This window comes from Chelonia mydas, chromosome 7 (assembly GCF_015237465.2).
Source record: "Chelonia mydas isolate rCheMyd1 chromosome 7, rCheMyd1.pri.v2, whole genome shotgun sequence".
NCBI lineage: Eukaryota > Metazoa > Chordata > Testudines > Cheloniidae > Chelonia > Chelonia mydas.
The window spans coordinates 75,128,383-75,142,971 of NC_057853.1; the positions used below are offsets into that span (position 1 = coordinate 75,128,383).

Sequence of the window (14,589 nt, forward strand, 5' to 3'; positions counted from 1 at the left end):
CAGATGAAAAATTGAAGCTGTGATCATTGCAAGCCTGTTCCCAAGAGTTGGTATCCTCTCTGTTTGTGTCGATTTATCTATGTTTAATAAACTGATTGAGCCAAGTTTTCGGACGTCTTGTTAACTGATAATCAAATCAAAGTCCTAACAAGACCTAGAACTGCAGCTATTCTACATTAATTAAAAATAACCTAATATTTATCTAAAAATAAATACCCTGATAATAATGGGCCTATTTCACACTGGAATAAAAAGTGTTTGTTATTTAGGGCATCAGTGGAATTCACTGGTAAGGATCATTTATATTTATATTTGAAGTAACCCATTTTTAGTTCACAGTACATTCCAAATCCATTTTTTCCTTACTAAACAGTAATGTTTTTCTGGTAAGACTAAAAGACTGAAGAGTTTCATCTGGGGAGGAGGGCATGGGTATTTATATGTTCAACTCTGCTCTATTTTCATTTGCTTGTGTTTTACTATCAGAAGAGGGACAATAGCAGTGATTCTTATGCCTTCTGAGCCAAATCCTAAATTCTGATTCTGTTGTTACTCAGACAAAAGCTCCATTAACTTCAATGAGTTTTTCCAGAGTAAAGACTTAGTTCAAGCTGAGGGCTCAATAGCACCTTTGAGGAACAGTCCTGCATTAGGGCTGCATTAAAGACAGCCACATTGTCCTGTGCTATTTCTCTTCAGGGATGCAATATACTGCCTTCAGCGTATCCATCCAGCTCTGCTGACCAGGAGAGAGAGAGAGAGAGATGGAGAGAACAGGCTTCCCTCCTCCTCATCTCCCCTAGTCACTTTGGGATGACTTGCACCCTACAGGTTACACAGAAAGAGCAGTTCTTATGCTTCAGGGCATACAAGAAGTTGGAACTGGCTCCTGCATGGAAGGGCAGACAGAAGCTACTTGCAGCCCTACTTTCATTCTATTCTCCAGAGAGGCTGGCCCTGAGTAAGGATTTTGGGATTTGGCCTGATGTTCTCTTTTTTACACTGCCAAAATCCAAACATGTTCATGGCAGGCTGAATCCTGAAACCACTTAGTCACATGAGCTGTGCCACTGAAGGATTACTCAGATGAGTAAGGTCCCCTGTTTACTACAGGTAAATATTTTTTCTGTTTGTGAAGGAATGATACAAAACACATATCAGGTCCAGGGTAAAGATGCTAAAAGACAACCAAAATACACATATGAAACTACTTATTTTTGGGGGGAGGGAGGAGTCAAAGGCGAGAATTCAGACCCAGTCCTAAATTTAAAACCACTGACTGTTTTATACAAACAAACCCTGATATCTTAGTGTGAAAAAGATTTTTGCTGCTAGCACAATGAAAATAGATCTTTCTGAAAATGAACCCTAACAGTAAACATTACAATGGTAAAACCTTGCCCTTCGTCCAGATGCACAGCTTGTCAACAATGCAAGCACTTCTCTTTGCCAAGACTTGATGTTAAATTGCAAACCTCCAGCCCTTTAGTAGCGCTTTATAGATAGTCAGCACAACCCTCCTCTACTGTTATTTCTTTGTAGCCCCCCCATCCATTACCATTTCACCAACTTTTCTCTCATGTGGGATAACAACACGTCTTATTACTTTCCGGGTGACCTGTAGGAAGCAACACATGAAAAGTATCGATTTTCTTTCCTGATTCTCAAAGGAGAAAGCCTGGTAAGAGTAGTTACTTGAATACAACGATTCAGAATAGTGAAACTGCAATTCATGATTACTTTTCTTGTGATGATGTTGCCTTCTTCATCGGTAAACTGTTCTTCTGTTACTGATTCACCAGGAATGTTTTTTGCTTCCTCACCCTAAAGAATGTGTTATAAGATTAGCAATAGAACGTATATTTTTGCAATGCCCACACATTTATTTTCACACCACTCCAAGCAACAAACACATGCTAGGTTGGATTTTAAGTAATAAAATATGTTCAAATGGATTTATCTCACATGGATAACGTGAAAGGCTTTCTGTATAAATGTGCTAATAGCTGTATTTTAGTACATGAAAGGTGTCCTTAAAGCATTTACTGAGTTTCTAACATTTCTTTTAAGCACTAAATCATGCATCGAACTCCTTGAGCAACAAGTAATTTTTCTGTAATGTTAGAGTGCTGTTGTCTGATTCATGTTCAATGTAAGCAGGAGTTCACAATGGCGTAGTCTCTAAACAGACATCCATTAAGCTATAAGTGCCAACCATTTATGTACAGGAATTCTAAAATCCAAGTACTGAGAGTAAAATTTGGGATTTTAAAAGAAAAATGCACTCAGTTCACCCAATCAACCAGCCAAAAAGTTCACATGAGAAGAAACATTTCTCACTATTTATAGAATGGAGAAAATATTTGAAATGAAATCTTGTTGAAATGGTGGTTGCCGGCCAATGGGAGCTGTGCGGGCGGTGGTTGGAGTGGGGGCAGTGTGCAGAGCCCCCTGGCCACCCCTATGCATAGGAGCCGGAGGGTGGACATGCCACTGCTTCCGGGAGCTGCGCGGAGCCATGGCACACATGGAGCGGGGCAAGCCCCGGAGCCCGCTCACTGGCAGGAGCTCGAGGGCCAGATTAAAACATCTGAAGGGCCAGATGTGGCCCCCAGGCCATAGTTTGCCCACGCCTGCCCTACACGAAGCTTGGCTAAGTAACTAAACAGTCACTTTCTGCACTGGTGGAAGTTTTCAGATGGGCTGCTGGTGGAGTTCCATGCAGAACGCACTACAGTAATCCAGTCTCAATGTGACTGTGGTGAAGTTCTAATGAGAAAGAAGAAATAAAAAAACTGGCTTACAAGATTAGATTACAAGCTTCACATTGAAGTGAGGAATGACAAAATGGGTCCCCTGTGGCACTCTCAAGAGGGCAAGTACCCACATTGGTGGGTCTTTCATTTGCTTTGGTTATCTTTCTTCCCCTGCCCTTCTCATAGGCAAGATGTCAGAATTGACTTTTTAAGCAGGGTATGCCCATAGCAAGGAACTGTTCCCTGCTGTGTTGGTGGCCATGGGGCTGGGAGATGGCAAATGGTTTGACAAATACTTTGTGAACTGAAATTTGTGTTATTTCCCAGCCACTGTGTGAAGTACAGGGGAAACAATACCCTTAAGTTTCAGAGATGAAGCCGGCTGGGAACTGATAGTATGATCTATTATGCTGGGCACTTTTGCAACTGTCATTTAGACCAATACATTTTATTTTTTAAAAACGTGCCATCCGTTCCAACATAAAGTAATTAAAATCCATAACAACAAGTAACGTGGCCCAGTGACAGGGAAGTAGAGACATAGGCGACCTAAGATGTATTCTCAACTCTAGTGGTCCCTTGCAGGGGTGCCATTTGGGGGGGGGGGGAACAGGGGAGGGCTCTAGCTCCCCCCTACCCCCAGTTTCCTAGGGGAGGCCTACTCACCCTAGCCGCAGACTGAGCTCTCAACTGCAACAGCTTGAGTGTGAGATGTGATGAGTTGGGAAGCTGGGAGCAGCACAGCCTTTGGGGCAAGGAGTTTGTTTATAAACAGAGGCAGGGTGATTAAGATAACAAAAGGCTTGTCATTAAACAGAACGAGGAGTCCTTGTGGCACCTTAGAGACTAACACATTTATTTGAGTATAAGCTTTCGTGGACTAAACCCACTTCATCAGATGCATGCAGTGGAAAATACAGTAGGAAGATATATTTATATACAGAGAAAATGAAAAAATGGGGGTTGCCATACCAACTCTAACGAGGATAATCGATTAAGGAGCGTCCAGGGAGGTTGAAGTGTTCTCCGACTGGTTTTTGAATGTTATAATTCTTGATGACTGATTTGTGTCCATTTATTTTTTTGCGCAGAGACTGTCTGGTTTGGCCAATGTACATGGCAGAGGGGCATTGCTGGCACATGATGGCATATAATAATTATAACATTCAAAAACGAGTCAGAGAATACTTCAGCCTCCCTGGACACTCAATTACAGACCTAAAAGTCACAGTTATTCAACAAAAAAACTTCAAAAACAGACTCCAATGAGAAACTGCAGAACTGGAATTAATCTGCAAACTGGACACCATTAAATTAGGGTTGACTAAAGACTGGGAGTGGATGAGTCATTACACAAACTAAAAACTATTTCCCCATGCTAATTTCCCCCCTACTGTTACTTACACCTTCTTGTCAACTGTTTGAAATGGGCCATCCTGATTATCACTACAAAAGTTTTTTTCTCCTGCTGATAATAACCCACCTTAATTGATCACTCTCGTTGGAGCTGGTATGGCAACCCCCATTTTTTCATGTTCTCTGTGTATATATATATATATATATATATCTTCCTACTGTATTTTTCACTGCATGCATCTGATGAATTGGGCTTTAGCCCACGAAAGCTTATGCTCAAATAAATTTGTTAGTCTCTAAGGTGCCAAAAGTACTCCTCGTTCTGTTTGCTGATACAGACTAACACGGTTACCACTCTGAAACTTATCATTAAAGTAAATGAAGGATCATTAGACGATCCTGAAAGCACTGCCAGGCACTTCAGTTAAAAGATAGGAAACAAAGGGTGGGAATAAAAGGTGAGAATGGAGAGAGGTAAATAGTGGTGTCCCTCAGAGGTCTGTACTGGGACCAGTCCTATTCAACATATTCATAAATGGTCTGGAAAAAGGGGTACGCAGTGAGGTGATAAAATTTGCAGATGATAGAAAATTATTCAAGATAGTTAAGTCCAAAGCAGACTGTGAAGAGCTACAGAAGGATCTCACAAAACTGGGTGACTGGGTATCATAATGGCAGAAGAAACTCAGTGTTGATAAATGCAAAGTAACGCACTTGGCAAAATATAATCCCAACTATACATACAAAATATAATGAAAGTATACATACTAAATTAGCTGAACCTGTCAATAATGAGACCTTGGAGTCATTGTGGATCGTCCTCTGAAAACATCTGCTCAATGAGCAGTGGCAATTTAAAAAGCTAACAGAATATTGGGAATCATTAGGAAAGGAATAGATAATAGAAAAATATCATATTGCTTCTATGTAAATCCATGATACGCCAACATATTGAATAGTGCATGCAGATTTGGTCACCCCATCTCAAAAAAGATACACTGGATTTGAAAAAGGTACAGAGAAGGCCAACAGAAATGATTAGGGGTATAGAGCACCTTCTGTATGAGGAGGTATTAAAAAGACTGGGACTTTTCAGCTTGGAAAAAAGATGACTAAGGGGGGATATGACAGAGGTCTATAAAATCATGACTGGTGTGGAAAAATTGAATAAGGAATTGTTATTTACTCCTTCACATAACACAAGAACTAGGGGCCACCAAATGAAATCAATAGGCAGCAGATTTAAAACAAAACAAAAAAAGTATTTCTTCACAGTCAACATGTGGAACTCTTTGCCAGGAGATGCTGTGAAGGCCAAAACTGTAACAGGGTTTCAATAAGAACTAGATAAGTTCAGGGAGGATAAGTCAAGCAATGGCTATTAGCCAGGGTGGGCAGCATGTCTGTCACCTCTGTTTGCCAGAAGCTGGGAGTGGGCAACAGGGCAACTTGATGATTACCTGTTCTGTTCATTCCCCCTGGGGCACCTGGCATTGGCCACTGTTGGAAGACAGGATACTGGGCTACATGGACCATTGGTCTTACCCCAGTACGGCCATTCTGATGTTCTTATACAGAACCCAGATGTATCTGCTCCCCGTTATAACCCACTAGATCCCGCTCTCCTCCCAGAGCTAGGATAGAACCCAGGAGTCCTGACGGGGTCTCTCTCTCCACGGAGTTAGTAATAAAGTAAGAATATACATTAAAATTTTAAACCTAACGAGTGTCCCTTAAGTGACTTGCCACAAGATGTCAGAACATGTTATTAGAGCTGAGTGGGTCTAATATTTATTTACTTTTCTTTCTTTTATAAAGGAATTAGATTCAGCGCTCCTGTCAAAAAACTAGAGTTTTCAAGTGCCTATGTAGTTCCAGGAATCACAGTTAAAGCTGTCCCCCTCTGTTTCCTCCCCTTACCCCATCCTTTGTCTGCTCTATTTAGACTGTATGCACTGTTAATGTAGCTGTGTCAGTCCCAGGATACTAGCAACACAAAGGAGGTGAAGTAATATCTTTTATTGGACCATTGGTGAGAGAGACGAGCTTACACAGAGCTCTCATCTGAAGAAGAAAGCTTGTCTCTCTCATCAACCAAACTTGGTCCAATCAAAGATATTACCTCACCCACCTTGTCTCTCTAGTTAGACTGTAAGCATTTTGCTGCTGGGGGCTGTGTGTGTGTGTGTGTGTACAGTCCTGAGTTCAATGGGGTCTCGACTAGGGCCTTTAGGCAGTACTGTAATACAAATAATGAATAATAACATCACCATAACCGCCACCATAAAAAGTATGGCTCATAGGAAAGGTAACCAACACACGATGCCATGTGCATGCCCAGCTGCTCTCAGGTTGCTTTTATACTTGTTTCCTTTCTTACTGCATAAACAGGTGGGAATTTTGTCTGTATGTTTACATTTTTTTACATAAATGAGTGACACCTACTGTGATCAACTTTGAAACACAACATATCAGTAAACTGGAAGACATTTACTGCAAGATGATTCAGCTTCAAAGGTATCTTGGGCTCTTAATTAGTTACATGCTCCTTTAACCACAGTTTAATGATAAATGCAGTGAATACTGAGCAAGCCAGTGTTGATGAAATCTAGCTCACAGATTTTTCTTGCTTGTGGGTAGTTAAAATAAATTACAGTAGGGTTCACAGTAGGTAGGGAGATAGATCGGATTGCACTGAATTTTCTAGCCCGATGTAGTTATTAAGAAGGACATTTACTAGAAAAACTTGCCCACTGGCAGTTTTACTTGCTGTTGTCATGAACATAAAGAGGTATTGGGTTAGAACAGCACATAAGATAACCCCACCGCAACTGCTGCTTTTTGCCTTGAAAATACAGAACTGGCGCATCCCCACAGAGGTGAAGGGTAGATTCTTCCTGCTGCAACATGTTTGTATAAAGCTTTATTGTACCCATGACTGGTTTAAATCACTGTCACAACATGGAGAGCTTCAGAAAAGCAGGAAGAAAAACGTCATATAGTACATTCATGATTAATGGAAGCTCGGTTATATCCTGGGAATTGTACTGAACTAAGCTGTGATCCACTGCCCCAACCCCAGAGTACAATGAAGGGAATGCTGACTGGCTTTTCAAACCAGATCTTTGTTACCATACTAGCTGGAATGCAGTCCCTCCAAAGCCAATTGGCATCCTCTTTGCTGCTCTCCAGGGTAGGAGACCCAGGGAGCAGCGTTTTGTTTTCTTTTTAAGTCTTCCAACCAGCACTATTGATTTTCTGAACTTTTATTTACAGATTGTGTGTGTTCTCAGGGACCTCCAACTAAACGGGGTTATACAGTCAATTCTGCAGTCATGTGCCTAAGGTTACTCTTGGTTCCGGAGAGCTCTGATTTTCTTTTATGTTTGCTTTGTTGTTAGAAGGATAATGATTCATTTTGTTCCTATTTTATGTGTTATTGTTAATGGCAGGGAAGAAGGGTGTAGCTGAGTCTCTGTGACCCACAAGAGTAAAATGGAGGATAAAAGCAGAAGGAAATAGGTGAAGTAAAAAGATCCTTCCAATATCAAATTTTTCCAAAAGACTGGGGCGGATGACTCCATAGCAGCAGCAGCAGCTCTAAGATGCCCGGAGTCCTGTTTTCCCACTAACCAAACCCATCAACACCACCTAATCCCGCCATCTCAAGATTAAGAACATAAGAACAGCCATACTGGGTCAGACCAAAGGTCCATCTAGCCCAGTATCTTGTCTCCTGACAATGGCCAATGCCAGATGCCCCAGAGGGAATGAACAGAACAGGTAATCATCAAGTGAGCCATCCCATTGCCCATTCCCAGCTTCTGGCAAACAGAGGCTAGAGACACCACCCCTGTCTAATGAGCTATTGATGGACCTGTCCTCCAATAATTTATCTAGTTCTTTTTTGAAGATTCACATTCTTGCAGTTCTTAAGCAGCAGCTGTATCTTGTGGTCTCAAGTTTATGTGGCTGTATCGCAAGAAACAAATATCTCATTAAGGTCATCGTCATTGGTGGGTTCCGCCTACTTTAATCAGATTCTGCAAGTCTGTCAGCTATGCTGACTCTTACAACTGTTCACAGATGTACTACTAAAGCTATAGAAAAGAGACCTGGTAAACTTAAGTGCAGAGCTGAAAAGAAGAAATGCCTCTGTTGGGGCAGCAGAAAGTGGTTTGAGATTTAGAAATTGGTGATGCAGAAAAAGCTCTTTCTATATACAGTGTGGTTATAATGATAATAAGTAGTTTGTCCTAATGGTTATGCTTTTACATTTATGTTCTGACTTGTTAAAATAAGCCAGTTACTTCAATAGTTTCCAAAACACTGACATTGTCACATCATGGATGAGGTTGGGGTGGGGGAAACTTAGAGCACATAGTTACTGTCTTATTCATATGGAGTGAAAGTCGCCCCAGTAGAGAGGGCCCTCTCATGGCTGAAAGCACAATGTAAGCCCTTGATGCACAGCTGATGTGGAGAATAGGCCATGTGCACTAGATGAAATTCACCTGTAATTCTTGCCACCTGTAGGTAGGTTATATTTTCACTTTCCATAAATAAGTCTCCCCTGAGTAATAAGATCACAAGAGTTGCTGGTTTTAGCTTAGTAATAAACTGCTGCTAAGATCCTTCTGCCCTTCTGCATTATTGAAGACTAAGACAAACACCCCTTAGAACCAACTACCTTTTTTCTCACTTCACTATCAAAAAGGATGGAGGGAAAAGAGCCCGTTTCTGAATATTTTTAGAAGAAAACACAGAACATCCACAGCAGTGTCAAGAAGTTAAGGGAATAAAACTTGCAAAATGATGTGAAATTTGACAGAAATTAGGGTTTTTTTCATTACAAAATGGTTGTGAAGTGAAATGCAGATCTTTCACATGACTTTCTGCAAGATACTGATTAAATCATTTTGTTTGTTTAGAATTGTTAAAAAGCATAAAAATGAGGGTCACCATTTATTGTAATTATTGAATTCACTGGGGTTTAGATCTGCCTGTAAATGTATATCTTACGGCTGAAGCTCCTATTTTCTCCTTGTGTGTTAATTGCCCATACTCCTGCACCTCTTTTGTGAGTCCTAGCACCAAATGCCAAACAGGGAAAGGGAGAGGAAAAAAAATTCTCTACCATTTTGAGATTAGCCCATGATCTGGTAATATAGGGAGATGTGTCTTACATATTTTCTCTAAATGTATGGTTCAATCCTGTAAAGTGCTATATACAAATGGGAGTTGAGTTTGAGAATACTCAGCACTTCATGAGATTGTGCCCTTCGATCATACTATCCTTGGACAGGGAAATGACTTTCTCCATATTTTGAACAGAGCAGAGCACAATAACTGTACGTAGCAAATAATAAGTAATAGGAAAAACAACAACATATAAAGGAACAAAACAGAAATAAAGAAATGAGAAAGTCAATAAAGTAATTTAGTCCTAACATTACCTGTGGAGTCATCCAGTGAATTCTTTTTCCACAAGACTGAATTTATCCTTAGTCCAGGGGTGATCAAATTTCACCTCTGGGGGACACCTGGAACCTCTATTACTTTTAATGTAGCGATGAGACAGTAATCAATATAAACTACAGTAAAAATGTCACATGTGCAACCCTCTGCACAGCAGCTATTCCATGGTGGAGCGGCCAAGCCTGTAATCACCTGCTTTCATTTGCTATTACTGATATGGAAAAATAGGACTGAATCAAGATAAGGACCCAACACTAAGAGCCAAATCCTGAAATCCTTACCCAGTTCTGACTCAGGAAAAACTTCTAATGACTTCAATGGAGTAAAAAGTGAACAAGCATGTCAAGGGTATCCCTATTTAAAGATAATACAGTACTTGCTCCAAACCATAATATATAGGATCAGTACTACAATGGGCCAGGCGAGTAGTTTGAGGCAGCATGATTTAACTGGAAAAGAGAACACTGGCCTCTGGGGCAGTTCAATTCTAGAACTTGAATTTTTGGTACTTAAAAAAAAAAAAATTGTCCCAGTCTCCTATTGCTACAGCCTCTAAAACAACAAACCAGTGAGAAGTATTGAAAAGAACACAAAGGGAGGGAGGGAGGAATTCTTTCCTGTGCAATAGCTTTTCAAGCTACTGCAACAGTGTAAAAGAGCTGTTAAGAGCTCAGCATCTGGCCAGGGGAGAATCTTTGTGCAATGCAGCTTACACTGCCCCATGATACCCTCACAACAACAGACCAGTGTGAAAACAGGAACAACATTCTTATTCCTCTCTGGCTGCATCGAATACTTCAGATTACAATTACTGCGGTGTCATAGAGATGTACTGAACAGTTTAGAGATTTTGAAAGACGGCAACAGGCTTCTCCCATAAAGATAACAGTAAGATTTTAGTCCCATTGGGATATATCCAGCCATCACCCTGGCAAGCCTCCCTTGGATTTTAAAGAAGGGAACATGACTGATAAACTGAAGAGGCATATAATGTATGCTATTAAAAATACCATTCTGCACTCTCCTCAAGGGCCTGCATCTTGGAGAGATCAATACGTCTGGAAAGCAGTGTGTTTTCATATCAGAGAGAGGAGGTAGAACTGACCAGTATTAAGAATCATAGACACATAGAATCATAGAATATCAGGGTTGGAAGGGACCTCAGGAGGTCATCTAGTCCAACCCCCTGCTCAAAGCAGGACCAATCCCCACTTTTTGCCCCAGATCCCTAAATGGCCCCCTCAAGGATTGAGCTCACAACCCTGGGTTTAGCAGGCCAATGCTCAAACCACTGAGCTCTCCCTCCCCTCCCCCCCCATGCATTCCCCCTTTCCATAAACGTACAAATATTAATCTAAAAAGGCAGATTTGAAATGCCATGAATAGCTGGAATTTATGCTACTAAAATAACTATTATATCACAGGTAAATTCCATCACTATAGCATAAGCTATATAAGCATGACAGCAGCTCTGTCTTTCTGGCCTTATCACTGTTTTTCAATAAAAACGTACAAGAAAATCCTACAAATAACTGAGTATTAAAATTCATGTTTTAGATACAGACATTTTTGGCTATGTCTACATTACAAGCTAGGGGTGTGATTCCCCTACTCGCATACAAATACTGGTGCTAGTTCTCATCAAGCTAGCACAAGTATAAATAGCAGTGTAGTCGTGGTAATACAGGTAGCAGCAGCAGAGGCATGGCTTAGCCATGCCAAATACATATCTGTATTTGTATGCCAGCATGGGAGTCACAGCCCTAGTTCATAGTGTTGACATAACCTTTGACTATGTAAATGTTCTAGGGCAGTGGTTTTCAATCTTTTTTCATTTGCAGACCCCTACAGAATTTGAAATGGAGGTACAGATCCCCCTTGGAAATCTTAGACATAGTTTGCAGACCCCCAGGGGTCCACGGACCATAGGTTGAAAACCACTATTCTATAGTAACAATAACCTTTTGCGGACCCCTTACACATAGTCTGCTGACACCCAGGAGTCCACGGACCACAGGTTGAACACCACTGTTCTAGGGCAAGTAACAGCTAATTATTTGAGTGTATAACAAAATATACACAACAACTGTATTTATTTACATGACACCACATTATTAAGTATTATTATATCTGTGAATACATTCCATCAACATGTTGTTGTAAAAACATCAAACAAGGATTAATCCAAAACCCACTCAAGACTCTCATTGACTTCAACAGGTTTTGGATCAGGCCCAAATATCGGTAGGGAAAGATATTCAAAAGCACCGAAGGGATTTAGGAACACAAGTCCCATGGAACATCAATAGGTCTTATGTTTCTAAATCCTACCCTTATGGAATGTTACAGAATGTGTTTTACTTGTGATTTACGCAATTAAAATTAAGAAAAACCAAAACATATCACACATGTCCTGTGTGCATACATTCTGTTCCATACCAGACATGCTTGGAAAGTGGTTATCAACCCTGAAGGTTTCATTATATCTAACTATGTCCATATACCATTATATCTCACTATATATAGTGACTGTGTTAATGATGCCATGCAGAACACAATGGCATTAAGAGAGACAAAAAGGCAACGCTGTGTGGTTGTTTCCCACCAGAAGACAACCATAAGCCTGGAGATTAAGCAAAGAAAGACTACCTAATATTTTAGTTGTAAATACATACCAGAAATGGAAAGCACATTACAAGAGGGAGTCTAATATGACTAACACTGAACATTAGCACAGCAGTCAAGACCAAATCCATGCCAGTGGTACTTCTAGAACTAAAATCACAGGATACCTTCAGAATCACACGCCGGCGATAAACTCTTGTAGTGATTCTCTGTTCCTCATCTGAGCTCGACTCACTCTGAATCTCAATGTCACTGTCACTAAATTCCTGATAAAGGCAGTTTTAGTATATTTTAACAGCACATTTAAAAGACAAAACATTCTGAGCAGGAACACCCAGGAGAAAGAAAAGGTTATCACAAATCTTAATTCATCCTATATGTACCATGTATGTGGTGCTGCAATCTTGCACATTAATTTATTGTGGGGTCTTTTTTGCTCTTTGCTGTGCTGTAGTTTGATAAATATTCCATCTATGAAGTATCTTAAATGCTTTTAAAGCTTTTTTTTTTTTAATACAGGACAAATAATGAGATCCCAAAATGCATTTGAACAAATGAATCTTAAGCATCTTACTTAAAATTATACTAACTTTTACAAAATATGGATGTGAGAAAAAACAAACAAACCACAAGTTACAACTTTTTGCAAAATTATGCTCAAGAATTAGCAGTTTGAACAAAACCAATGCTAGAAATCTTGGTCCATAATGTTCTGTAAGAGATCGTTCCATTTCCTGCCCGAGGAAACAAAGCAGTTAATGGTTTCTGAACTATGAACATGACCAATGCCCACTGATATCTTTCCATTGACTTCTATGAGCACTGGGTAAGGCCCTAAACAGGAAATGGAATCTTAGAAATGGGAGAGGGTAGGTAGAAAGGGATGAAACTGTACTGGATCCATGAGCGTAATAAGTCAGTTACCTCCTGAATGATTAAACAGTAAACACCAGTCAAGATTCATGGAAATAATACATCGGTATTTTTCATTTGTAGAATTTTATTGAGTAAATGGCTTTCCCACTCAAAATTTATCTGATTTCAAATCGTATCAAATAATTCCAGGGCTAATTACAAACAGTCTGTATTTATTTAAAAAAACTAATAAAGTAATTTAGAAAGATCAAATTGTGACATTGTCTTGGTACAGTAAAATGAGTATTCAGACCCCAATGCCTACTTGTGATCACAAAAATCTGAGCATGTGCACATGTGCCTGTTCTTTGCATACACTGGGATGCGTACACTGCCTGTTCTCTGCATACACTTAAGTGTGCTCTTCCACAAACCATGAAATTTTTTTTAGTGTGCATACAGGTGGCTGTGGCAGTAAAATGAGTGCATATCCTTCAGGCACAATACAGGGGTAGAGACCAGTCTGAAAACTTGGCCAGGTATCAGCCACATTTTTTATGAATCTAGAAATATGGTAATTATCTCTACAATTATTCAATACGACTCTAAAGTCAAGAGAGAAAAGGAACACCATTACTTATTAAAATTCTGCTAACTAAATATATTAAACCTCTCTTCCTTTTTGTCTATCCAGCCCAGCATGTCAAACAAAGAGTATTCTCAGAAATGATCTAGAAAGCAAAGAAAGCAAGCATGAGAGAGAGAGAGAGAGAGAGAGAGAGATAAACAGAAAAGGAATATTCAAAGCAAAGGAATGCAAACAGCTGAACATCTCAAGACAATGCAAACCTATCTGTAATGTGCCAACCACACTATTGCTGCTATCCAAATAAATAAATCAAATTAATTTAATTTAATTACGATAATAAAAAGTGATAGGAAACAAAAATGGATTCCCCCAAACCACAAAGATGTCGGAGAAAGAATGCCCCCTTTAATTAAGGGGTTAAAGTGTCTTCTTTTAGTTATGATGGAATTTTACCACCATTGCATTTGGAGCGGCCATGACACTGTTAGAGCACTCCAACAGGAATAATGTTTAACAGTTCTGCGCCTTTTTATTTAAGATAAAATTCATGTGAACCTGATGCTTGTGAAAGGTGCAGCCACAGCATCTATTCTTTGAACATGGTACAGCTGGGGCAGCGGCAGAAGAGAATTCCCTCACCATGCCAGTATGTCTCAAAACCATATTTTTGGAGGGTTCTCTGAAGAATCTTTGCCAGCTATAAAGGTGGGAGTTAATGAAACTGTAGCGATGGTTTCTGTAATGTGGAACCTGTTCACTAGGAACTAGGCCACCAACTCATTTCACACAGGCAAGCAAGCAGTTACCCAACAGTAATGGTCTGATTTCCATCCATGAATACTCTGGGCCAAAATTTGAAACGGTGGCCTAATGATGAAAGACAATATCCCACTGCCAACTCCAGGCTCCTTCTTAATGTCCTTTTCCATC

General features: G+C 40.0%; 1 protein-coding gene across 47 annotated transcripts in view; it reads right to left on the reverse strand.

Annotated features, from left to right (window-relative positions):
* The window catches only part of ANK3 (ankyrin 3), a 540,509-nt gene that overhangs the window by 6,675 nt on the left and 519,245 nt on the right, over nt 1-14,589 (reverse strand). For 4 of the 47 annotated variants that reach the window (XM_043550307.1, XM_043550301.1, XM_043550296.1 and 1 more), the window contains one exon: nt 1,741-1,824. The exons of 41 other annotated variants lie outside the window; for them this stretch is intronic. In XM_043550307.1, the coding sequence (XP_043406242.1) occupies nt 1,741-1,824 (84 nt within the window). Of the gene's footprint in view, nt 1-1,558; nt 1,619-1,740; nt 1,825-12,382; nt 12,482-14,589 lie in introns of all 47 variants that reach the window. 2 more of the 47 variants (XM_037904005.2, XM_043550293.1) reach the window with 2 other exon arrangements.